Source organism: Chamaea fasciata, unplaced genomic scaffold (assembly GCF_029207755.1).
Source record: "Chamaea fasciata isolate MVZ Bird 193981 ecotype frontalis unplaced genomic scaffold, bChaFas1.0.hap1 SCAF_3, whole genome shotgun sequence".
Classification (NCBI taxonomy): Eukaryota; Metazoa; Chordata; class Aves; order Passeriformes; family Sylviidae; genus Chamaea; species Chamaea fasciata.
The window spans coordinates 15,201,072-15,227,730 of NW_027094088.1; the positions used below are offsets into that span (position 1 = coordinate 15,201,072).

At 44.3% G+C, this 26,659-nt stretch overlaps 2 protein-coding genes across 2 annotated transcripts in view; both read right to left on the minus strand.

Moving 5' to 3' along the window:
• Nucleotides 1-648: 648 nt before the first annotated feature.
• LOC136286489 (ALK tyrosine kinase receptor-like) lies at nt 649-25,838 on the minus strand. The gene is made up of 14 exons (XM_066178119.1): nt 25,763-25,838; nt 24,941-25,093; nt 23,706-23,804; nt 21,813-21,999; nt 19,540-19,630; nt 18,502-18,566; nt 17,509-17,638; nt 11,708-11,805; nt 10,561-10,653; nt 8,824-8,925; nt 7,511-7,645; nt 6,845-6,935; nt 3,483-5,558; nt 649-1,503 (listed from the first exon to the last, which is right to left on the minus strand). Exons 1-13 carry the CDS (start codon nt 25,827-25,829, stop codon nt 4,854-4,856), a joined length of 2,016 nt encoding a protein of 671 aa, XP_066034216.1. The 5' UTR covers nt 25,830-25,838; the 3' UTR covers nt 649-1,503; nt 3,483-4,853.
• LOC136286208 (ALK tyrosine kinase receptor-like) overlaps nt 25,790-26,659 on the minus strand; it is a 194,556-nt gene continuing 193,686 nt past the window's right edge. The window contains exon 18 of the mRNA XM_066177564.1: nt 25,790-25,861. Within this exon, the coding sequence (XP_066033661.1) occupies nt 25,837-25,861 (25 nt within the window). The 3' untranslated portion in view covers nt 25,790-25,836. The remainder of the gene's footprint in view (nt 25,862-26,659) is intronic.

The following is a 26,659-nucleotide window of genomic DNA, read 5'->3' on the forward strand; positions in this document are numbered from 1 at the left end:
TGCCTACTGGAAAAGTCTTGTTAACCATACCAGAGCACTATTCTGCAGTGGAATGAGCACGTAAAGGACAAAGTTTATAGTAAGTCAGTCCTAATTTCAAGGAGCATTTCTAGAGAATGCAGCTACCTGGGCCATAGGAGTGACATGGGATGGGATAAAGAGTGCTTCAGGGCAGGAGCTACCTCTTCCTAGAATTGTCACAAGATTCAATACTGTCATTTTCAATACCGAAAATGTATTACAATGCAGCTTATATGTAGACCTACCCTTTCTCCAGACTCAAATGTGTATCAAATGTCTTAGATACGTAGATTCAGGAAACCACCCAAATGCTATCTTCAGCCATATTCTTTGTTCCCTTTTTATCCTGGCCAGTTTGCTGTGGGTAAAAGCCAGCCTTCCTTGTGACAGAGGGAAGGGCACTTTCCCCTGTAAGAAATGTGATGTGTAACATTTGCAATGCAAAGAAGTCTGGAACAGCTCCTGTGAGCCCAAAACGTGGCTCCAAGCCACCAAAACAAACCTGCTCCTTAGGGTGTTCATCACCTTAATATTTCTGCAACTTTGCAAAGTAAAGATGGATGTCCAGAGACTTCTCTCTGACATTGATCCAATCATTGCACAGCCCAACACAGAGAAATCCAGCTACTGTCACTTTATTTGTCTTCATGCCTTGTGGTTCACTACACTTGTTTACAATACAAATACACTATTCAATACAAAATACTCAATGACCATATATTAGTATTTTTCTTCGTAGTATCCCTGAAGTGCACAGGCCCTTCCTTTATAAACAATGTTGCAAAAACGGCTGTACATGAGACACACTCCTATAATGAAGCTTGGTACTTAAAGAAGCCAGATGTGGACACTTGGACATTACCCTGTTATGGGTTTAACTCTGGGACAGACAAACGGCGAATGCCTTTGCTGCTGTGGAAGGCTGTTTTATGCTATTCCCATGTCAAGGTTCTCATCCCCCAGAAGCCAGGCGCAGTACCAGGAGCAGACATGCAAAGTGGCACCTGTCATTCCCTGTTTCAGCTCTCGTGTGCTGTGCTGCTTTTGTGAAGCCTGTGCAGGGAAGCTGGAGCAGCCACAGCCCAACACTGCTCTCCAAGAATTGGCCAAATTAATGCAGCCCTGGGGCTTCCCACCTGTGGTCCCAGCACCTCCCCCCGCTGTGGCCAGGCCCCTCTCCCACCCTGCTCCCTCACTGCGCCTTGCTCCTGCCCTCAACTCCATTCCCAGGCATATGGTGGAGAAACAAGGTTCAGTGGCAAAAAGGGAAGATAATGGGACAGCTGGAAAGGTAGAGAGACAGGCATCCAAAACTAGTTTACCTCCAGGAGCTCACAGAATCAAAAACCAACTTATCTTCTATAGGAAACCAGGTAACATCCACAAGGAAATAAGCCATTTTCAGAGCATAAGAGGGGTAGCACAGGGTTTTTCCCAGTTGTGCTTTACATCCTGTAGATCATATTGCTTCCCGCTTTTCCACTGTAGAATGAGGAAGACATACATCAGAACATCATTATTACCAACACAAAAGATTAACAGTCTTAAAACAAGTTCCTTAAAAACAGTGTGTCAATAAACTACAATTTAAAAAATAAGTCATAGACAAAAATGGGTAAGAGGGTTAAAATAACTTGAATTTGTTTTTCTCCTAGCATGGAGGGGTTTGATAGAGGAATTTGGGATTTACAGAGTGCTTTGGTCTGGTGAGCCCATGGTGACTTAAATCCCTTCAGGTCCCTGCAGCTCTGAGTACTGAACAGGTGAATCGTCCTAGACACAGAAATTAAAATTTCTGGTTCATGCTCATGACAACTGCAGCCTGAACACAAGTAACACAGCACCCTTTGGTCCAAGGAAGTAATGGTAGTATTTCTTTTCTAAGAACGGAGACAGGTGATGCTCCAGCTCTTGTTTCTAAGTGAGAAGATTTGATTAGCACCAATATTTACAGAACAGTTTTGCAACCTGGGGTACTGTGTTTGGACAGCACACTGTGATAACAAACTAAATGCTTGCTGTGGAGCTCAGAAATGGTATGGTTTTAACATTAAAAATAAGCCCAAACTGGATTTCTGAATTCCAAGAGTTAAGGAAAAAAAAAAAAAAAAACCAACCCAGTAATACAAATAAACCCCAAAACTCTAACCAACTGAGAAAATCCAAACCATTAAAGAACCCACAACAAAGCGTTTTGCACTGGAGACACTAGAGGAAAGCTCACTTAAAAGCAGCTGCCAGTGCTGAGCAGGATTTGTCTCAATGCACTGTACTCAGCAGACTGGAGAATTTCAACAGTAATTCATCATTTCCCCTGATCAGAATTATCTCTTGACATACTCCATAGGTAAGAAGCAGGAAGGTGTTTAGCTCCTTCATTTTTTTACAATTCCCATTCTGTAAGAGTATTTTGGTAGAAATTCTACAATAAAATAACTGCACAGCACGAGCCCAGAGCAGTAACCACACTCTCACCATGGCTGGGAGAGCCTGCCTTTCACACCTACAGACTTAAAATTATCTCTTGCTGCTTGTGCTTTTTAAGTTTCTTTAGAAATGCCACCTTTAACATCATAACCTGGCAGCTTATCTGCATTTGTGCAGCATTGAAGCTGCTGCCCCAGATCCAAGAATTAAGAATTTCAGCTAGTCAAAGATCATTAACTTAGCAACTTTTTGTTCTTGTGCATTCTTTTGAAAACACTCATCAGTAAACAGGTCAGCTTCTGCCCTTAGTAACTTTGTAAGGCAGCAAAAACTCAGTGTGTGCTCCTTTGCAATGAAAAGCTAAAGAAAACAATGAGGAGCTTCAGCTCGTCTGAAAATGAGAAAGCTGGAATACTTAAACGAAAATTTCTATTATATGTGAATAATATACTAGTGCAATAAATTGTTCAGATAGTGCTTGCCTCCTGAATTAATCAGCTTTCCTGAGACTCGACAAACTACCCCACTGAGTTTACTGAGCTAGAGAGAGAGATACTGGTGTGACACTAACACAGTCCTAAGACAGACAGAATCCTTCCCCAGTGGCTATTTCACAGCAAGAGCTGCAAGCCTACTAATCTTGGAGATGACAAATACCCTCTTAGCTCAACCTAGAGAAGCCTCTAAGTATAACCCTTGTTATCCCCCCTAACCCATGCAGCAGCAGTGGGATGGACCTCTAGCAGACGAACATGAAATTCAGAGCAGCCCCCGACCCAAGATTTCCAACACAAGAGCACAGCCTGTTAACCAGTCACCGCATCTCCTTTTGGCTTTGGCCTATAAAAGGGATTTAATTCTGTGTATCAGAGACATCAGAAAGGCAAACCAGGAGAGCACACTAGTGCTCCCCCCACAATGGGTTTTTTACAAAGGTGGGCTCAAGCCAAGTCCTCCAGTTTCAACCTCCTCATCCCAAAGTTTAAGATCTATAGGGATTCTGGTTTGTTCCCTTATGAAGACAGGAAGCTTACCTCAACGTTTGGATCCAGGGCCAGACTCAGGGTCACTTCACTGAAACAAGGAGTCTCAGACTGAAGAACACTTTCCCACTCCTCTGCTGATGTTCCAGTACTCCCATTTCTATGGAAATAAGCACCACTTTTTTGGATAGCATTCATGCCAAAACAGCTCCTCCCAACCCTAAGCTGAAGTTACTAATGCACATCTTTACACGTGAATTATTTCCTACATCTATGTTTTGACAATACACTTAACTGGACTATTTTTCATGCACAGGGTGTACAAAGTGAGTCAATGGAGTATTTGTTTTTAAACCACTATCATACACGTATTTTGTTGAAGGAAAATGGGCTCTCAACCCTTCAATACAGACAGTATCTGGCTTCCAGACAGTGGCACGATGTAGTCTTCTGCCTTTCTGGTGTTGTTTGTACAGGGTATGTCAAAGGCTATTTCAAACCTTCGAGGTAGGCAGGTGGCTGTCCATTTTCAGGGCATGGTGAAAGTCTCTCTCATGACCATGGTCCTTTAAAGCTTCACCTTGATTCTACTTGACACTCACAGGCTCCTGATGAAGGGCATTCCTACTTTTGTAGGACAGAAGGAATTTTAAAGGGCTTTACTCGGCTCTGGTGCTTACGCATAGGTAAAAAAACCAAACCAAAGAAAACCTCAGCAAAACAATGCCCACCCCCTGAATGCCTCATAGCATCTACACCCATCCTCTGCTGCCTCTCCTATCTCCTTCAAGTGATGCAGTGTGACCAGGGTTTTTCCATTGCCCTACCAGCACCCCCACAACACTGTGCATTCAAGGACTTTCGAAGACTGGATTGTAGCTGGAACAAGACTTGAGAACGTGCCATCGCGTCACCATTCAGCGCTGTCGTATTTTTTTTTTGGTTTGGATAGAGGATGCTCTTCCCAAACCCACTACAAGCTCTGCCAGCAGCAGGAGACCTCCAAGTCTTCCACAGCAATGACAAGTTTGGCACGGAAAAGCCCAGACATGAAACACTCATGGCAGTGAGCTGCAGCTTGACACGGAAGCAGAGGACGCACAACTGGGAAAAGCTCACAGGAAGGGCATGACGACAACCATGCGGATGAGTTGATGCAACAGCAGCTGGGCCTTGCAGTTAACAACAGTTCCCTGCATCCTCCCTCCCCCTTGTTCCTTTGACTCTACTGGGGCTCCGGTGGTTTGAAGCCTCTTGGGTTAGTAGAAATTACAGCGTCAAGGGTGGCACTTTGGGAGCAGGTTTGCACAAAATAGGAGGTGATGCTGTCAGATGCCTTGCTCATGGTGTGTTGGGTAACAGGACATCTCTTCAAGGCTCAGGGGCCACACGGGTGAAAAGTCAAGACAGGGTTGAGGGCTCTCAGGGCCCCTGCTGGGTTATGTGGCTCTTGTTTCTAAGGACAGGGTCCTCGTAACTGCTAGCGCAAGGTGGTGTGGAGTTTTCCAAGGGTAAGCCCTGCTGTTGGTATCCATAGTTGACATTCCCACAGGGGAAGTGGCGGAGCCTAAAGAGAGGCACTTCTTTAACACTTGCAGTTAGGGAAGATGGCTCTAAGAGCAGGGAGGAGCCTGGCAGCCTGCCAGTCACAATGTTGGGCCCCACAGTACATTTTCCTTCCTGTCCCAAATTCTCCCTCTCGGGCCTCTCCTTCTCCAGCAGAGAACTGTTTTTGCTGGCCTGCTTCTCTGCAAACCAGGAACCGTAGGTTGGATTCCAGAGGTTGGTGGGCTTGTTTCTGGAGCCCCGGCTTTTGTGAAGCTCGGAAGGGGGATTGGACTGGGCATAGGCCATGTTGATGTGTCCCCCCGCTGTGGCTGACTGCATCTTCCCTGACACTGGCTGTTCCAAGGCTCCCACTTTCCCTAGAGATTTTCCGGCAGTGACAGTTGATGGCAGGGGTGGTGGAGAAGGCAGGGTTTGCTTATCATCCTTTCTGTCTTGGTGTGTTGAGACCAAGAGAGGAGGAATTCCTTCTGGATCATCGGGGCGCATTGCCACCTTTTCCTCCTCCTCAGCCGATGGGCCGTATTCTACCGGCAAGGCGGTGTTGATGACATCGGGATCCTGCAGAAGGGAACAGCGGGAACTTCTCAAAGTCTGCAGCCATCACACATTGAATGACACATCTAGCAGCTGTCATGCTATGATCTCAACACATCCCACCACCCAGACCCTACATTCCATGAGAAATGCAAACAAAGTGCAGTTAGGTGTGAGATGCAACAGGATATCCTTAAAATCCAACTCTTTAAAAGAAAGCAACCCTTAAACTCACCATAGAACAGCAGAGACACAAAACCAATGAAAAGCATTTTTTATGTTCAGCAAAATTTCCTGTCGGAACGTTTTTTGGAATCTATATCATCTCAGAGTTCATAACACTCTCAGATAATATTGAGAAAGTTGGAGCCGTGTAAGTATTGCCTCCACACAACAAGGGAGGAATGGGAATGCTGAGTGAAGACAATACTGGCAGACCCCTTGAAGCCCGAATCCATAGGGACTGCAGTTCTGAGCTAGTTAAGCAGCTTTGAAAATTAAACTGAGAGAAAATGCGGTGATCCTGGCAACCTTTATGTATTGCTATATGCCATGGCAAGCTACAGATAGCAGAAAAAAATGCCTCCCAATCCCAGGATCTAAACACACATAAAAAACAGATGAAGCTTCCCGAACAGCAAGGGAAAGCAAACTGACTGAAGCGAACAACAGTGAGATCATACAAGGAGCCTGATGCAGGCAGGAGAACATTTTCCAAACTGCTCTACTCCTCACAAGATAAACTGGTGGTAAAAAATAAGTAAATCAGATTTTGGCCTGAAAAGCCAGTCAACATCTCCCTGTTGCTCAGCCTAAGAATACTCATTCCTGTAGCCTGGCCATCTCCACCTGCTTTCTCCAGCGCTGTCAGATTCAAAAAATTGCCAACAGCTGCTGAAACCACCTGCAAAGGGTGCTCTGAGCTGGGACCATTTCTGTTCAGTGCTGACTATGCCTTAAGGGTAACCACTGGGATGAGGCATGTGAAAGCAGTGCAGGTGCTGGCCTTTCTCTGCTCTTTTGCTTGTTGGAATCTGCACCTCTATAAGCAGAGCTTCAGGTGTGCTCCTTGTAAAGCTGTGTAAGCCTGTGTCAGCCTGTCCCTTTCAGCAGCAAAAGACAAGAAGGACCAAGCACCTGATGAGCTGAATATCCCAGCCAGGGGTCCCAGGCTGACAGCAGTCTCCCTGCACTGCTGACTGCAGTAGAGCAGTGCTGCCTCCTCATCTTGTGTCCTGGCTTGTCTAGACAGCTCTTCAAGAAGAACCCTCTCCACCCCTCTCTCATCCAAGGTGAACGAACACTGATACCTGAGTGCAGTACTCAATCCTCTCCAGGATTATGGCAAAGTTTGGCCGATCTTCAGGCTGGTGCTGCCAACACTGGGTCATAATGCGGTAGCTGGAAGGGCAGAACAGGAGACATTCATGAAAGGCAGATCCTGTGGGATGTGACTGCTCATGGCTGCTTAGGAATCATAAACATTCATCATCATTCTTGCTTCTAACAAATAAGAGTTCTCTGCTTTCCCTGGAGTTGGACAACTCATGTACTGGTAACCACTGGAATGTGACCATCAGTGGGCTGAAATCCAGAGTCTTTCAGAAAAATTACTCATCCACCTGAAATCCCTTGGACAATGCACTAAAGGTAGGCAGGGCTACAGAGAAAGGAGCCCAGTTTTCCCTGCCTGTGTACAGTCTGATGCATTGAAGTTTCACAGCTAACATAAGATAGAGAAATATTATGTCACCTTTGACTGATCAAGCAGTGGCCAGGACTTCTCAAATGGGCCCTGAATTATTCTCCAAAACAACAGAAAAATTAAATATTAGAGAAACCACTGGCACTAAAGTTTAATAAGGCAGATTAGCCATGATTAGGTCAATCTTAAAAGTCATTAACTTTTGAGTAGAGAAAAAGCATTTGAAACAGAAACTTAGTTGCATGAATACATCAAAGTTATAGTCTCATACACAGGGCCAGGGCAGTTTTTAGGTGGATCCATCCTTCCTCCATTGGTGACAAACTCCAGAACCTCCTGGTTGCTTTTGCTGGGGTAGGGCATGTATCCCAAAGAAAATATCTCCCACAGCAATACGCCAAAGGACCTGAGAACAGAAGCAAAGGAAAATAAAGTGAGGAATACTGGACCATCACCAGTGGGCAATGCCCTTAGGTTCAATACCATCAGCATTGCTATTTGCAACCTTTGATCAGGCAGCTGGTGGAAATCCTGCTGTAGGATTCAGACATAAATAAGCTGCACAGTTGTAACAGCACACTTTAGAAGTTTTAACAAATACCAGTAGTTGACTGTTAGGTGAGTGAAGCCTATGATGTAGATAGGGAAATATGGTTGCTTTGCCCTTGTACTCATCACTGGAGGTAACAAAAGTGAAATCCAGGTTATCCTTTTCTGAGACACTGACCACTGCTGGAGACAGGAGTTACAGCAAACTTTTCCTCTAGAATAGCTACCCTGCATGAAATATCATGCTAGTGAATACCCACTGATACTCTGAGGCCCACAGGCCCCACCTGTCACTCAGAGTACAATAAAAACCTTCCCTAGCCAACATAGCCCTGGGCCGGGGTGCTGTAGCCTGCAAAGCCCTGGTGACAGTGGCTGGGACAGGACCCCCTCCAAAGCATTCACCTGGTCAGTGGCTTGGAAACCACAACCTCGTTGGTTAAAGTTGTAGAGAGATGTGCAGCGATGGGAAACTCCTCTGCTTGGTGCTGAGACAGGCAGAGGTCAGCTGTACAAGAGGGTGGACCTCACCCCTCTGCTGGGCCTTGCTCAGGAGCTGTGTCCTGGCCCCCAGCCCCTTTCCCCTCCTCACACTCCCTGAGCTCTTGCCTCCTGCTCACCCGATTTTCCTCCCCACCTCCAGCCACTCAGGAGCTCCAAGTGCTGCTGTATGCCAGGAGAAAGGCAAAACCCACAATGTACACCGTTCTCTGCGACTGGCAGGATGGATCATGCCTGCAGCCTCCCATGCTGCTTTCCTCAGTGTGGAACTAAAGCTTTCCTCCCTGGAGCAGCACCTATTTCTGCTTTGATCTCCCTTCCCTGCCCGTTCACCTGCCTTGCAGCACCCACCTCTGCACAGGTCTGACCTTTCTGCTCCCTTGTCTCCTCAAACACTGCTGGCTCTGAAAGACCCAGCTTGTCTTTTTACCACGTGAGAAGTGAACAAGAACGTGTGCTTTTTACAAAATATTCACAGTTTACAAAAGGGGTTACAACACAGACAGATGGGACAGCGGAGGAAAGGAAGCGCACCATGTGTCAGTTTTTGATGTAAATATCCCTTCCATGAAAGCCTCAGGAGGCATCCATTTGACAGGCAACATTGCACACCCACCCTTACGATAGTAGCTGGCTCTGCAAAGAACAAACAAAACAAAAGAGTCAGCCAAGAATTCAGAAAATGCCATTAACATGGGATTTTTGTAATTAGAAATATTAAAATTATGAGCGAGAGGAGAGACTAATTTAGGTGGAACAATCTAAGTGCTGAAATGACTTGTTTCTTCTCATAAAAGTACGGTTTAATCTACATCACTTCAGGCCTGATCTGGTAAACCAGTTACCCTCATCCTCCTGGGGAATTACTAACACAGTAACTGCTGCTGGCAGAGTCTCCTCCTGCCCTTTTCAACCACAATAAGATCTCCTCACCTCATCTCACACATGGTCATCTTGGGCATACCCAGCAAGAATAAGCCAAACCTATCCCATGTATACCCAGTCTAAAGCACTGTGAGTAAAATCTAAACCCCTTTGTAGGAACAAGGAGCTTGTTGAGGAGGATGCCAGGCCATTAGAGCTGGGATACTAGCACAAAAATGTTCCTGAGACAGGAGTTACAATAGTCCTTCAGGGTCACTGTAATTTAAAGTAAAACCCACAAGCCCCAAATGCCATCCTGGCAGTTGCAGGAGGCTGCTCATGCAAGCTGGTATCACAGATCATAACTGCACAGGCTGAGAATCCAAAGGATATTCCTGGACAAAGAAACGTATGCAGGCTTCAAAGGCACCTTTGAAAGCTCAGCACCAAAGTGTTCATCTTGGCAGTTGGTTCTGCTGATTGTGTGAGGGTGACAGATGCTACTTTGTCCCAGCAGAGCCCCATCTGACAGTGGGGAGGCATAGGGGCTCTTTGTGGAGGGGAAAAAACCCAAGCAGCTCTGATACACTCGGGTTTTTGAAGGTAGCACTCTGTTTGCATCACCTCAGGCTGTGATATTGTCAGAGCTCAAGCTAAGCAGAGCCAAGCCTGGCTTAGTAATTGCACAGGAGAATCCCCAAGCAGGAAAAGAAGAATGCAAGGCACTGGAATAAACAGTGCGGGTGACTGAGCACAAGGCATTCCTTCTTCCAAGTCAGGGCAAACCAATTCCTCGGCACAGCAGGATATGCAGCTGCATTTCTAGAGGTGCTCTATGGAAGATGAGACATCAAACTGCAGACCTGACTGCTTATGGTCATTAAAGATTTTCTGGCACTTCTTGCAAGAGCAGAGGTAGTTAACCCCATGTCCTGGCTGAATTCCAGTTTGGGTGATTACATTTTCCTGATCTTCTTCTGCACCTTCCTCCTTTAGCTGCAGTAAATCGAGGAGATTTACTGATGATACCAAACCAAAGGTGCAGGGGTAGCATCAAGGAGAAAGATTAAACTCAGAATGATTTGGGATCACAAAACAAAAGGGCACATCAATGCCATATAATGTGGAGAACGTTAAGAAAGGAAACTGAGAACACAGTCTAAGAAGGAGGAAAAACACCTTCAATGACCATTAGACTTCACAGCCCAGGAGGTGCCCTGCTTCACTGTCACGAGTGGGAAAAGTCTCCAGGACAGTTTAAGGCAAACACCAGGAAGGCATCAGCTGGGATTCACCAGGCTGGGATCTCCCCACTCTGGCCTCACCAGGGTTACACAGAGCAGCACAAGAGCCTGAACAAACACTGCTTCTCCCTCATTTCAGTGACCCTGGGCTTGGCTCTGCTACCTGTATATATCCCGGGCCATTCCAAAGTCTCCAATCTTAGCTACTCTCCCAGGCCCTCGACAGGTAAGGAGGCAGTTTCTGGCAGCAATATCCCTAAAAGGAAAGGGAAGAAAAGAAACAGAAAGAGAAGAATCACTTAATCATTTCACAATTTTGCAAGTCAAAGAGAAAACAAAAAACAGTACCTACTTTCCTGAGCTGCAGAGAACCTAGAACAGTCAGAGAAGTCAGTGTTTATGGATAACTACAATGTCTCCAATTCCAATCTACCCCCACAGCAGGAACAGTTTTGTTCTTTAATGTTTTCTCTTCAAACTTCACGTAACATTTTCCAGTTGAAAGGGCGGGCTTCCTGTGAGCCTCCCTTCACTCCAGGAGCTATTTTTATGTGTCTAAGGAGTGCAAGAAGAGGAGCTGATTTCAGCAGTATACTAGTCCCAACATCAAGCTGTCTGGGGAAGAATCCACTGATCTGTTCCTACTGTGCTGCTTGTCAAAGGCTGTTGTACTGCCAGAGACAGGGAGAACAACAATGTGCAGGTGTTGCTCTGAATACTGAATCTGTGTATGCATGAAAAGCTCCAAACTGCACCTCTGCTGGGCTGGAGTAAACCTTGAGGTCTGAACAACATAATGGCACAACTTGTGGGTGACTCTCAGAACTGTGAATTGCCACCTCTCTGCTCATCTCTACTCAACAGGCAGATTTTAGATGCTTGCCAAACACCCTGTTTAGCAGGAGCAATGGTCACCTGATGTTGCCCTCCTGGCTGTGCTTGTACAGGTGTTCTTCGAGAGGGAGAAGAAGAGGTTTCCAAAATGAGCAGACAGGCACTAAATAAAATTCATGACAGGAAGAGCTTTAAAGACTTCTGTCACAAGATTGTGTCCATTTGCACAGTAGCCAAATAGGCTGCACAAGTGCAGGTCCTGAGACAGGGCTCAGAATCTTTGGCAAAACAACAGACCTTTGCCAGCCTGATTTATAGCAGCTCCTCTCTTTATTGCTTCTATGATTCTGATTTTGTCTACTTCGTTTAAAGGTATCCAGCCACTAGAGTGCAGCAGGACATAAACACATGGAGCAGGGCACTAGGAGCCCGTGCTGGCCTGTCTGCAAGCCCTGCCCAGGCTGTGCTCAACCTACCTGTGAATGAAGTGGTTTTCCTCCAGGTACTGACACCCACAGGCAATGTCACGGGCCACGTGGAGCAAGTCCAGCATGGAAAGGGAGGAGGGCTGATTCTGCCAAAGGACACACATGGGTTAAAAGCAAAAACACGGTGTGAGTCGTCGATGATACGGCACTGGGAGCTCCCCAGCAAGTGACGTACCTCTGATGTTAATACACAAAGGGATTAGGAAAATGCACAAGAGAGAATCCATACCCATGAACTATGAAAGGATGTGCAGACACAATGTTATACAGATCCCAGAGACAGAACCAGAAGAGACAGAATCAGCCAGATGTGACTTTCCAGCTCCACTGGCACGCCCCTGGAAGAATTTCCCCCAGTTGTCATGGCAGATTCTTCTGAATTTTCAGCACGATTTTTGAGATGGGTAGCCTGAACTGTTCTTCACTGAATTTCTTTGTATAATTGCCAGTTCCTCTCCAAAGTCACCTTGAACCACGGGAATGACATTTTGTATAATGGCATGAGTCACATTTGCTCTTTCCCTCCTCCACATCTGTGTAGGTTTTATCTTGCCCCTTAGAGCACTGACACAGTTTTGTGTAGCCAATGGCTATGGACGACTAAGGCTGCCAGCTCCTTTTTCCTGCCCCTCTGATGAAGTCCACAGCCCTTGCCAGGAGGAGCCAGATGCTTTAGTGGAAAGGGCAGGATTCGCACTGGTGCTTCTCAGCCCAAGAAGACAAACCATCAGCTGCTGCCCTGAGGTGTGAATCACTAATGCCTGAGGTGTGAATCAGTGATTTCTGTGGTGAAATTCAGTGATCCCTGTGGTGAGATTCAGTGATCTCTGTGGGCAGTCCTGTGGGGGGAGGGAGGAAAGTGCTGCTGCCAGTGGAGTGATGAGAAACAACTGGGTGGCAGTGACTGCTCATGCCACAACAACCACTTCATAGCTAAGTGTTTATCAGCCTCAGTTATTGGACCAAACAAGCTTATCACACTCTTTAGGTCTCTCTTAGGACACCAACCAGTCAGCCTAGTCCTCAAAAGGCACTCCTGCCCTTGGGACTCTCACACCAGTGCACAAATCAGCACAGCTTCTCCAGCTATAGGGACTGCTGGATCTCCAGCCCATCTGTTGTAATGAAATGTGTCTCCAGATGGATGCAATGCTGTGCTGGCCATCACACCTGATCTAAACCAATGCAAACTGGGACTGGAAATAAGTCCAGGCTCTGCAGCAGCCAGTAGTTAAACAGTGGTCATTGGCTGGTAAAACAAAAACCAAAACAACACCACCACCACCACCACAAAACCCTCAAACCCCAAACTAAACCAAACAACCCAAACAAACACCCTCCCCCCCCCCAAAAAAAAAAAAAATCTTAATGTCCTCTGAAGATATTAGGGGAAAAAAAACACCTGGCCTCAATACTTGACTAATGAAATAATTGAAAAATGATGCATCTCTGTGTGAACAAAGCTTGTTTTGTTCAATGGAGGGCCATAAACCAAAATGTGATCTTATTCCAGTTGTCTATATTTTATTATTTACACAGTATAGTTCATTGCGTACATATCTTTACTGATTTTTTTAAACACTGGACTGCATCTCCCCTTATACTTTCTTCTTGACAGAATAACTATTTTCTGCAAACATAAAGCAGCTCTTTCCCTGCCATTTTGTGAGGAAGGGGGAATAATCTCTTTTACCTCTGTGAATTAAAGTGACTCACCAGCTAGACAAGATGGCTACAGTAAGAAAGAATGCATGCCTTTTTTTCCCTTGCAGGGCATAACCAAGGGGAAATTAATATCTCAATCTACCCATTCCCTGCTCTTTCAAGCAAGGGTCAAAAAACTGAAGAGAAAACTGAGTAAAAAGCCCAATTCTTTACTCTGCAATCGATTGCAGACTCAAGCTCTACTGCAAAGCAGTCAGGAGGCTGGAGCCACAAGCTGAACTGTATAGTTTTTTCTCTTTCTCTTTTCTTTGCTTTCCTTTCCCTCCTTGGATGAATCCCTTCCACCTTTTATTTGGCTAAATACAATCCTAAAACAGATGTGACTGCCCAGCCAAGGACAATTTAGCCATGTAATTTGTTTGAAAAATGGAGGTTTGGGACTAATTTTGCAAGGGGGCAGCCTTGAGACACACCAAAGGATCCGCTTCATAGCTTTTGCTCTCCAGATGAATGAATGATGCCAGCTGCAATGCTCTACTGCTCAGGGCAGTGGGCATGCTGGAAGCACTGGTGTGACACCTCCCAGGTGAGGCTGAATCTTGCTAAAGGTGAATGAAATTCTGTGTATTGTTCAGTGTAATCACTGCTCTGTGCAACAGGCTGCACAGCACAAAGGAGAGGAATCATTTATCCATATACAATTTCTCTCCCTGAGCTGGGCTTTGATTGCTGCACTGTGTGTGAGAGAGATCAGCACTGAACTTCCCAAAATGGACAATTCTGCAATGGTCACACTGAGCTAAGGCTCCAATCCCAGGTGTCTCTGAATCTACCAGGCTGCCTCTCTGCAGATGAGGGGGAAGAGGTAATCCTGTAATAGAAGTACAACTCTTAGAAATGGAACAGAGAAAGCCTTCAGGGCTATCAACCATGGACTCATAGGGAATTACAAATCTGAACCCTATGGAGTGGACCTAGCTGGCATAAACTGACATATTCCACAAGAATCACCAGTATTGTATCAGTGATGTTGATAGAGATATGATCATTCTTGCTTAGAGTCCAGAAAAATCATTACGTGTTGGCTGAACTGAAACTTCATTTTTTACATGAAGAACACAGATGAACAACATGCAAAAGTGCTTGCAGCATCCCCATCATTAAGCTGGATCCTGTGTTCTGATACCTCCAGCAGTTGTTTTAGTTTTCCATCTCATGTCCCTTGCAATGCCTTAAGTCTCCCTTTCCCTTCATTCATCTTCTCCTTCACCATTCCCTCTGCTCCCTTTCCTGCTTTTCAGTGTCCAAGTGCACAGTAGCATGCTGCATATGTATCTTGTTCCAAGCCACACAGGTCATAGCTGGTCAGTGGCAACTGGTGGTCTCTCCAGCATGGTGCTTTCTTTTTCCATAAGCCTTGGAATTAGTGCCGACTTAATGTCTCTTTCACACCTCTATTAAGTCTATTCAAAACTAGCAAATGAATTTAATGTTACTGGCAAGGCAGCGCAAAGAGCAACTGCGGGATGAAGGTAGAGACTGAACACATAAATCTCTTTTTTGTAATTAGGCTGAAAGCAAAAGTGGGTTGGAAAGACAAGGTAGTAAAAGAAATTAGCTAGAAAATATGAAGCTGGATAGAAAAGAAGGGGAAAGGCAGTAATTCATATGGTGCTTACTGCAAAGTGAGAAGTGCACCTCTGCCACCCAGTCAGTCAGATAGGGCTTGTGTGTTCAATTAATTCCTTTTGGAAGCAAAGCTCATCCAAGCCTCTTTGCATTGTCCCTTGTCTTTCCCTTCCTTTAATGGCCCTGGAAAGCTAGACATCCAGCCTGCTATGCCTACCTTCTGCCTGTCTTCCCTGAATGAGCAATAGGAGGAACAAAGCAGCTCAGGGTTCATTAGGAGCAGTGCAAAGATACATCCACTAGCACTGAGCCACAGGCTTTATGTACAGAGACTCTGTCACACCTCGAGTGTATGCAGAGGGTAAATCCACTTCCAGGGCCAGATCCCATACTTCACAGAGCACAGTGCCCTGCACACATCTCATTTCTCATCAGTCATAGTCTCCTTGCCTTGTAGTTTGTGAGCCAGCAGTCAAAAAATGCACCAGAGGCTGATTTCTCACCACTCACAGGTGCCATTGGCCCCTCAGAAGCTGCCCCAGCAGCCAGATAATGAATTACCCTGTCATTCTTGCCAGGCAGACACCACATGAGATGGTTGCAGAAGCAGGGCAAGGCAAGGGGAAAGAAGGTATTAGAATGGAGCAAAATTGTGTGCACAAAGTCAGGTTGTCCACGTTCACCCAGCACTTAAGGAGGGAATGGAAACTGCTTTTCTGAATCAACTCCAGCTTGCAACTACCCATCTGCATTTGAAGTTCAGCTTTCTCAAAACGTGGAAGACATGGGACAAGCAGAAAACAGAGGCATCAATCCAAGGTCTGCTTCACTCCTGGGAGCAAGTTAAATGCAGAAACCAGGGAGAATCTTCAAGCTGAGGGAACAGGCCTTGTGCCTGGTAGTTGTTATGGTCAGTCTCAGGTAACCTCAAACAGGTCAGGAAAGACAAAGAAGGAAGACGAATGGAAGGAGTGACTGTGAAGGCAGAAAGAAAAATACTAAGGAAGCAATGGAGTGAACCATCAACCTCTTCCGACATGGGCTTTCACAGGGGTTTTACAGAGCTACTGCTGACAGGAACAGAAGTTGTGGTAAAGAAGAACTCATGACTGAGGTAGGGCCAAACAGAAAAAAACTTCTCAGATCAGAAGGCTCCCACAGCTTCATCCTATCAAGATTAAGGGCTGTTTCATCTACAAAAGCAGCTGGCTCATTTTACTGCAAGTAGGTAAAAATTCCTGTTGTGCAGGACTAGTGCTCTTGGTAGTTCCATACGAGATCTACACCATCATTGAGCTGGCTTCTCTAATTTCAGCAGCCAGATCCCACCCCATTTCCCCTGCCCCTTCACACATCTTGCACAGCCTGGCCTGGCAGTTTTGAACAAAGCACTTACCTGGCAGCATGTCTTGCCCGTGCCATTTTACGCTGCACTGGGTGAGAGTGGGCACCACATTGCAGAACATGAATTTTCCCATTCACCTATCACCAAGTTCAGCCCATTTGTAGGAGCATCTCTAGGTGCTTCAGAAAAAAATCCTGCATTTATAAAGTCTGCTTGCTCAGATTTCAGACTTTTCTTTCTGGGTGTTTAGCCTCCTTATCCAGGAAGGAGCCACTTTATTGCAACCTATTCAAGACTGCAGTGCTTTTGAGTCTCACAGACCATTTTATATGTCTGAAAACCACACTGCATGGAAAAAATAAAAAGGTTGATCTGTTTCCAGATGCCTCAAGGAAGAATCTTATTGATATCTGTTAGACTGAATTTGTGTCTCTCTTGTACTGACAAAATGCAGCATTTTGTCCTCTGTTGAACTTAGAGACAAAGTGTGAAGCTGGGCCCTGGTCTTCAACTTTGGCAATATCTGTGTGATTTTCTGGCCCAGGGACTCAGAGAAAATTATATTCTTCCAAAATACTGAATTCTCTCTAGAAGTCATAATTTATTTCTTCCACATTTCCAGCTGTCTGTCTCTTCCTATTGATGCTGATTTCAGTGGGGAAAATCTTTAAAACTCTGGACTAAAGATATTTTCTATTAAGTTGACAGCACCAGGCCAGATTGTCTACTTGCCTATGCCAAATTTGAACTGACAGGTATCCACAGAAATGCATCTGATTAGCAGTTTAAATAATGGTTTTATTTTTTAAATATTACTAGCTCAATATTTTCCCCCAGCCTGTCCCCATCTGGTGAGAGGAAGGTAAGAGTTGAACATTTTTTTTATAGACATGACTTTCGTTCTTTCTTTAGGTCATATCTGCAATGTTATCTAGCAAAGTCCAGGGATGAGGCACCTCTGCATAGCCTCAGAAGCATCTTTTCCCTATCCTCCTGGCTCGTGCCCCCACAGTGGTCTTACAGCAACAGAAATTTTGTGACCATCTAAAATTCTGGGAAATAGTATCCTCATAGATCAGCTCTTTTATAGCGAACTGTTTGCCTTGTGACAGCAGCTCTCTAAATAAAATACAATTTACTCTTTCCTCACCGGTCTAGGCCGTGTCTCCCTCAGGAAGGATTTCAGGTCTCCTCCAGCCATAAGCTCCAGCAGGATGAAGCGGGGCAGGGCCTGCAAGCTCACCCCGATACAGCGCACGATGTTCTGGTGATTGAACTTGCTGTGGAGACAGGCACACCCAGTTGTGGAACAACTTTCACCCAAAAAGCACAGTAGCAGAAAACATTCAAGCCTTTTTGCTGCAGGGATTTTTTTTTCTCCCCCCAGAAAATAACAAATCTCAAAGGTAGGGCAACTGGATAAAGCTAAAGCACTACCCCTGCATTCTGTGTCTGCCTGGATAGTGCAGGGCCAGACAGAGGTGGGCAAGCAGTGGCGCTTGGCTGCTTTTCCTCTCCCTATTTTCTGCATTCTTTCTGGGCTACAGCAAGACTTGGGGGGCATAGGAAGCAGAACATATCTGATAACAGAGAAAATCTGCTTTCAGTTTTCCCCATCCAAGAGGCAGAAATTGGGCTAGGGCAATGTTGTTCTAAGTAACACACTGACATGGGGATCTGCCTGTGAGGGATGTTTCTTGAGGTCTAGTCTCTAGTACTTCCTTATTTTCCCACCTCTCAAATGTGATGGGAAAGTAGTTCCATGGATTCCGGGATTCAGACACTGACACATGACATGGCAGCAGCATTAAGTCAATGTAATCTGCTAGTTTTGACTAGTCAAACCCAAATTCCTAAGGGATGTTCTCATTTCTAAGAGGAATCAAAAAAATCCGATTATTATTTAAATTTTTTGCTTTGGGTAGTGAAAACCAATGTGGATCCTTTTGAAAATTTAGCCTTTAATTATTTGGTGCCTCTTCACTTGTAAGAAGAACAGAAAAGGATGGTAATGCCTAGTCTCTTTGTGCTAAAACTACTGTATAGATGTGCTAAGAAGACACCACCTATGAAGAACCTTTTTTCTTTATTTTGTTGGGCTTTGCCAGACTACACAAGTGGTGTTCATGTGATTCATACACACCTAATAATGAGAGCTTCCATGAGGAAGTCGAGTTCATCTTGCTCTGAGCACACTTCTGGCAATGTCTGGAAAAAAAAAGAATAGGTTTACCAGGAGAAGATACTCCAACTTACAGATACTTCAGCACTGCAGACTGCATACACTGCTCTGAGCATCATTTTTTTCAGCACCTTACAGATCACCTGGCACTAACATTGTCTGCAGTAATCCTTCTTTCTCAAAAGAAACCTCACTCTAAGACAACCATCAGAGCATTGCTAAACTAGACTGTGAAGCCTGTTGAAAGGCAAAGATCAGAACTCCTGGCTCATCAATGCTGCTGTCATCGTCCTCCCAGCAAAGGAAATAGCCCAGAGTGTACAGAGAAGTGTTTAACATATGGAACTATGCTGTACAGAGGATGAGATCACAGTTCCTGAGTTCTCTGCAGTTCAATGATCCTACCTTCCAGCAAGACTGGGATCTGTAGCCAGCAGCAGAACTCTGCTGCTATGTAATCTCTAAGAGAAAACAAGCCAGCTATACTGCTGAAGGCCTGGAGAACTCTACCAGGGTCTCTTTAAGATTTAGCTTCATATCCAATGCATATCCATCCTGTAAGGGAGTGGTGATATCCCTGGAAAACCAGCCATCTTCTATGTGCAGGGTCTTTCATGTATGTGCCGGCAGCTTTTGGCCCTGTGAAGACTTTTGGCCTCTGACTCACAAGGCTTTGGACAGGTTATCAACCAGGTGTAGCATGGGGAGGATGGACAGAGGATGGATTTAGTTCTCACTCCTGCACTCTACTGTGGCTCTATGGGAAATCGTCGCCTATTTACTATTCTCAGACTCCTTTAGTAGCCTCACTTACTCATATGCTACAAGCTGTACCATTGCTGTGATGGATTAAAGTGTTGCAACAGAGAAGCAACATTTCTAGCCACGTCCTTCCGGACTTACAGCAACGCTTCATTCATCTTCATTGTTAAAATGCATTGGGACTCTTGGGTGAAAGGTGCATGAAACCATCATGATAACTCATACACTGTCACTTACTTTCACAGCCACCTGCAAGGGGGTGGGGTCGCTGGGGATCCCTGTCACCTGACCTTCATATACCTCACCAAAGGCTCCGTGGCCCAAACCCCTGGACAGACCAGAGAAGACAAGAAGGTTTTACTACAGAGAACACACATTATAATACTGTGGACACAGCTCACAGAATGGGCTCACAATTTTCATGGCAGTGTAACAGGAAGAACCGGATATTGACAATATGATCTCACCAGACCTTGGTGAGATCTTTCATGGACCTATATTTTATTTAATTGGAAGGAAAAGCAATCCATGGAAGTGAATATTCCCCAGTGAAATTTAGCTGCTGGCATTGCAGCATGTAACAGAGAGCACTCATCCATGGCTTTGGTATCAGTGCTCAGTGGTGGGTGCTCCAAAACAGATCAATAAAGACAGGACTTTAGTCTTGGTGTTTACACAGCCCAAACGCATTAACAATTCCCCTGATATTTCTGCATCACCATTAAACAAAACATTGAGCAAGAAACTAGGAGGCACAATGATTCTCAAAAGACCTGAATTCTAAACCAAATAACTTTTCCTGATTTATTGTGTGATTCTGGGCAAGTACCTTAGCCAGTAAATGGTGATGACTGCTTTGTAAAGCACTCAGCTCTAGGAATTTGTGCTGAGAATAGTTTCTGGCAGTGATCATATTATGAAACTTACAGTTTTATTTTGAATAAGATTACAAGAAAAAGAGAAAGGAATAAGAGTAATCATACAATAGATCCTATCCCATATCCTTGTGATACAATTTTTGCATACCTGTCTATTCAGTCCTCACTCTATTAATGTTAAGTCAACTGGTACAAAACAACTATTTCACATCAGTGGCCTGTCATAATAACACGGTGAAATATGGCAGAGGATGAAGTTGCACCCCAAATCCTGAGTCCCTCTTAACCGTGCATGGGCTGCACCTTGGGCAGTAGTATTTCCAGCCTCTAAGAGGCATTCCTGCATCTCAGTCTGGGGAAAAGACTCAGTAAAACTCTCTGCTACAGCATACATTCTCCTGTTAGAGCCAGGTCTGGGCTGAGAGCTGCATTGGTTCTGTTCTCTGCTGTATCAGTGGACTGCTTTTGCATGGGCTGTTGCTCTCCCGTCCATATGAACAAGGAAGAACAACCTGCTCTGCTGTTCCTTAAGTTCTGTCTGTAGTTTTGCCAGGATAGAACCAGTCTGGGCAGTGAAACCACACTGAGGACTTGTGTTGCCTGTGGCTCAATCACTTTGTGTAATAACATTTTGTAGGTATCAGCCTGAGACACCATTCTTGGCTCTGCCTCACCAACCCATTACAAACAGGTTTGTAATAAACCAGGCCTTTTCAGCTCATAACTCACCCTTCTTCCAAGAAGTCCACTTTCCCTTGTCAATTCCCAGCTGTATCCCCTGCTATCTGCTTGTCACACTTCAAAAATTCTTTCTAAGTCCAAGTGACAAAGGAAGCAGCAGCATAGGGTACACTGGAAACCTCCAGATGCAGTCCAGCAAGATGTGCAGGTAAGGTGGAATGAGATAAGGGACAACAAAACATTGCAGACTGCACAGACTGCTCTGAGCATCATTTTTTTTCAGCACCTTAAGCTTCCCAGTTTTCCAAGGACTCCTGCTTCCACTTTTTTTGTATAACACTGTATGGTACCAGGATACTGTCACATTCACAAGGATCTTGCAGTAGAGCAAAGTGTGCAAGAACTCCAAATTTTCAAGATTTTCTTAGGAGACACTTTTAAGCTTTCCAGAAGCTCTCATCTAGATGTGATTATCTTGCTGGCTTTATATCCCTGTCTTTTTAATACTGCCTGGCATTTTCAAATCCACTGCTTTCCTTGCTATTTCATTTAAGGATGTAATTGTCTTTACCAAACATCCCATCAAAGATTTAGAAGAGCCTCCTACAAGCTTCAGCCATCCCAGAATTTCATCAGCTCATGGCAATGGGCCATTCACTGCATAGCCTGTAAAAGATGTAACCGAATTACTGGTGATGACTATTCAGCTCTCCTCACAATCCCACAAGATGAACACTGCACCTGCAGAAGGTCAAGGTGAATGCCAAAATCCAGTCCCCTCCACATGAGCCTAACTACTGCAGTTTTACATTTTATGAAAGGGGGTATGAACCTAAAAGTGTGCAAGAATTTGCACGTGCCTGAACAAAGCTGTGCATTCACTCCTCTCTAGGAGAGCCAGGATATGTAGGTGTACAGTGTGAAGGATGGGGAAGGCAAAGATGAATTTACCGGATGAGGGAGATGTTTTTTCGAGGCACCTCTTTAAGGTCACTAATGGATGTGGTCTTTCCTGCAAAGCAGTAGTTGGGGTTGTAGTCTGTCATGATGGTGGAGGTACGCAGCTTGCTCAGTTTGTACTCTGGGCTCTGCAGCTCCATCTGCATGGCTTGCAGCTCCTGGTGCTTGCGGCGATACACTAAACATGGAGAACACAGTCAACCATGTGCAGAGACTGCATTTGGGATATCACTTCCCACTGGGATTTACTGTGGTGTGGCCAGACTTCAGGAAATCAAACCAGCAGTGACACTGGTATATTTCTGTACGTCAAATAATTACAGATAGAAAACGGGATCTGAAGATATCCAGGAACCTTTGATTTACACATCTTATGAAGAAACAGGCTTGTTCATGGACTGTCTGGAAAAAGTGAAATGAATTTCACTTGGAGAGATCTCAGAGTTCAGATGTTTTTGTTCTGCTCTATTTAGTGTAACCAGACCTTCCAAATACAAGTCCAGTTTGAAACTTGAGGGAGCTGGGGTATAACCAACTTTCCTGAATGACACAGAAGTGACTAAATCTGACATGAATTATTGCATCATATTGTTCAAAATGGATAGCCTAAGCTGTTTCCTCAGAATAACACACTGTACATAAAAAATAGCTAATTTTCCAAAACTTCCTCTGTTTCTAAACAACAGAGTAGGATTACATTTGAAGTCAGTTTATGGTGGTGCTATATTCCTGGCATTGCTTCACTGACACTTCTGCAACGCCATTAAAAACCACACCATGAAAGAAGACATCCTGAGGATATTTCTTGAAATAGTAACTGATATTGCAGGATTTTTCCAAAAGAAGATGACAATCATGAGCAGGTTAAATCACTATTGATTTCTGTGGGAGCTGGATTGAGCCCAAAGACTGTGACGGTAATAGTTATTACATCTTCTCCAGCAGATGTTGCTCAGGGGAAAAATTTGAGGGGTAAACATGCACTGACAAAGGCAGATGGATGTAATGACCTATCCACAAACCCTTCCTGTCCTCCATTTTCCTCCTCATTGCCTTTGCTTTGATTTTTTTAAAGTCATTGCCGCTTCCTGAGATGGAAATGATAGGCTCGTTGGATGGAAAGAGGATTACTCTTCCACTCCTGAGAAGTATTCAGTCATTGTAAAAAGGTACGGTCAGGACAGAAATCATAGATGCAGGACCATGTGCATGCAACTGATAACCCCTGAAATTCTTAAAACTGAAACAGCTGGGCAAATCTAATTTCCTGCTCCAGGTTCATCCCTCTCCTCCCCCAGACCATACACAGAATGGACAAAGAAAGGTGGCAAAGCCATGGTTTGAATCCCTGACTGCTTTTCATTGATTCAAATCTATTCTGCTTGCACCAAATGCAGGTGAGCGATTGTTTGAAATAAGAACACGAAAAGGTGAAAAATGCCTTTCAGAATTTAAAATAAAAATGCCAAGAATACCCACACCCTACAAAGTAGCAGTTTGTGAAAGGGGAACCTATGTGAGAGTTTAAGCTTAAATGTCATACTTTAGGAGGTGAAATCTGTACATAGGAACAGATAAAGCAGCTTTTAGGCATTAAACAGCACCAGATCTCACAAAACCAGAAGCAGCTGTGTTCTGGTAGCTTCACAGTACAACACAAACAACAATGTCTCTTTTGAGATGCAGTCAGTAACTGAAGCCTCCTCGAATTGGTCATCGTGGTTAGAATGCAGTACAGAAATCTGAAGTAAAGATGTGTGTGGGAAGGTGTCATTAAATACAGCAGTAGCTGAAAACCTGAATCCTTTTGCCTCTCGGGGCCCAATTATCCCCAGCTCAGATCCAGCCCTCATATGAAAATAACTTTTGCAGAGAAACACTCACCTATCATGATTCCCGAAAAAGCCAAAATTAAAGCAGCCACCAAAGCTGATGTCACTACAGACAAGACCAAGGAGAAAGGGAGACGAACCACCGGCTCAGCTGTAAGAGAAAGAAGAAGAAGGAATTACATGTTTGAAATTATCTTCCATGAGCCACTTTTTTGCCATCAATTTTTTTTTCTGCTCTTTCTTCAATTTACTCACTGCTGCTTCAATAGCGTGGGAGCAACCCCTGGCATGACCAGTTCTCAGGATCTATGACTTCTCATACCTCATTGTTTCACTTTCCTCAATTAATATCAAGCCATTAAAACAGATAGTTCACTATCAATGAATTAATGTGTGAACTCCCTGGGTGTGAAAACGAGACCGTAAAAAACAGGGGCAGAAGGTTGAGGGGGTGGAAAGGACATTACATTGTCAGGGTTAAAGTGCGCTATCAATGGCAAATCACAGCAAAAGAAGGAGGAGGACTGCAATATTTCATCTCCTAAATGCATGTAATCCAGGCAGAAAAACCTGATAACAGTGTTGTGAAGCTCTATCCTCATGTGGGATCATGCCATTAAGGTTTACTTCATCTTGACAAAATGACGACACTTTTTACCCATCTTACAGGCAGGAATGGTAAAAACACAACAATTTTCCCATGCCAGTGACAAAGCAGAAAGCAGGATCCCAAACCCCTGGGGTGACCTGCTCTAACTGCTGCACAAGAATATGAAGCAAACCTAGTAATGGAGCTCTGGGCACCTGGTTTTGAAAGAAAGGCAAGAACAGACACTGTATTTAGTTTTTCTTGGAGAAATCTTGCACAGAATTTCTTACAGTTTCTGAATGTCATCTTAAATGTCTAAACCCACAGGAATCATATTTTCCTTCACCTTGCACTTTTTTTTTTTTTTTCTTCAGAGAACGGATTTCAGAGCAGAGTCTGAACACCAGCACAAGCAGGCACAAAATTTGACTCTGCTCAGATCTGCTCAGGATGCCAAACATACCCTGTAAGAGCAAAGCAGGACTGCTGCTCAGTGCCCCAGCCCTCAGCATTGATGAGGCTATATCCTGGCAAAATAGCTCTGCAGCATACACCAGCAGGAAGGAAGGCAACATTCAACTGAAATCAGGTTTAAGAAACATTAGACAGAACTTTCAGGATGTCTTACAGTCCAAATTACAGCCTTTGGCCATGCATTTCTGTCCCACATGTTTGCAGTATCCCACACACCTACTTACCTGTGCAAGACACACCATCCTCAGCCAACTCTGTGCCTGGCTCACAAAAGCAAATGACTTTTTGAGTCTCAAGATCAACATGGCACTCGTCCATCTCACAGTGACTGCAGTTAAGGTGCAGCCTAATTTCCACCTCTCCGTGCCCCTCTGTCACTAGGGAGTGGATGAAGAAGCTGAGTTAATTACTGTAAAGTTCATACTTATAATTTCCTTGGGCTCACCCTTTTCTTTCCTGGCCTTTACTCCCTACAAGATCAATCACTGCAATGTCTTCAAAACTTTCGGGCTGAATCTACCAGGCCAGAGTGCATCTGTATTTGAAAATACTTCTGGCTGTTTTGAAGCAAACTTTTTTTTTTTTTTTACAAGTAGATTTTTTTTGTTTTCTGAACACATTGCGAACATATTAAAGGCACTGACTTCTGAGAAAACACAGGTTGGAGTGGCAGTGTTTATCACTCCCATGCACTGCTGGGCAGCACCTGGGATACTCTAAGGAACTTGCTTGCTAGTGAATAGTCAGGTGTTTTGTCTGTTTCTTTCCTAAAGTATCTGAGCTATGAGGTTCTGTTATCACTTTCCTTGTCCAAAATTATTCTGTAGGCTGGTAGACTGTTCTGCTGGGGGTGTTTCCTAATAGGCTTGATGTTTCCTCTCCCTGTTTATTTCCTGCTACTTCTATCTATTCTCCACTGTACTTTATATATATTTTCTGCCTCCTCATGTTCATGACACTGAGCTGTAGCCCAAAAGGTTGTAAGGGGTCCTACTATTTTTAAAATGAAATAAGATCATGAGAAGACTTCTGATCAATATGAATACCTTTAAGTGCTGGAGTGTATAAAGTACCAATTGGATTAATAAAGGACACACCATCCTCCCCATCCATCTCAGGGTCATTGTCCACTGCAGCATTGCCACCTATGTCAAACCAGAAGTTACCTTAACAGACTAAAGCTCACAAAACAATAAAACACAGATATACATGGCAACATGCATGAATTCAGCATATTTAGGGAGGCATCCAAATGAAAAAAGAGAAAAATTAAAGCACCTAATATACAGGGAATATTTAGCAACTTGTGGCATGAACCACTGGACTTTTTCTCTAGAACTTCAATTTAAAAACAGAAGCTTGTGACAATCAATTAATTAGCTCTGTTTAGGTAGACTGTTGCAAACTAAGGCACAAACTTCCCCTTTAACCATTTGGATGCTGTGAAACATACAAGCCCTTCTTAAAATTCATGTAGTCAAGAGACTGGAAAGCACCAGTACTCCAGGGCTAAATTTGTACCCTTGCTGATCAAGGTATCTTCTGTGTCAGCAGAGGGAATGAATAATCTGATATCCTTCCTCTCCTTTGCACCCTAAAAGCAGGGTGGTCCACCAGAAGTGGGGACTGAAGGAATTTATGAGTTGCTCATTTGTGCTTGAGCATATAGAACACATGAGAAGCAAAGTATGGGCAATATATAACAAATATTAGATACACAGTATAGGGCATATATTTTGTACTTCAAGCATGCAATGATTCCCCCACCCCACCCAAAAATAGCTTTTTCCCTTTAATTGTCTTCAGTGAAATAAAAAAAAATGTTATGTGAGTCATTCTGTTGGAAAAAGAAGCATTACACAGGAACATTGGTACAAAACATGCACTTAATCATTTAAACTCATTACTTCCTCTCAATATTTCTAGTCTACCATATACTTAAT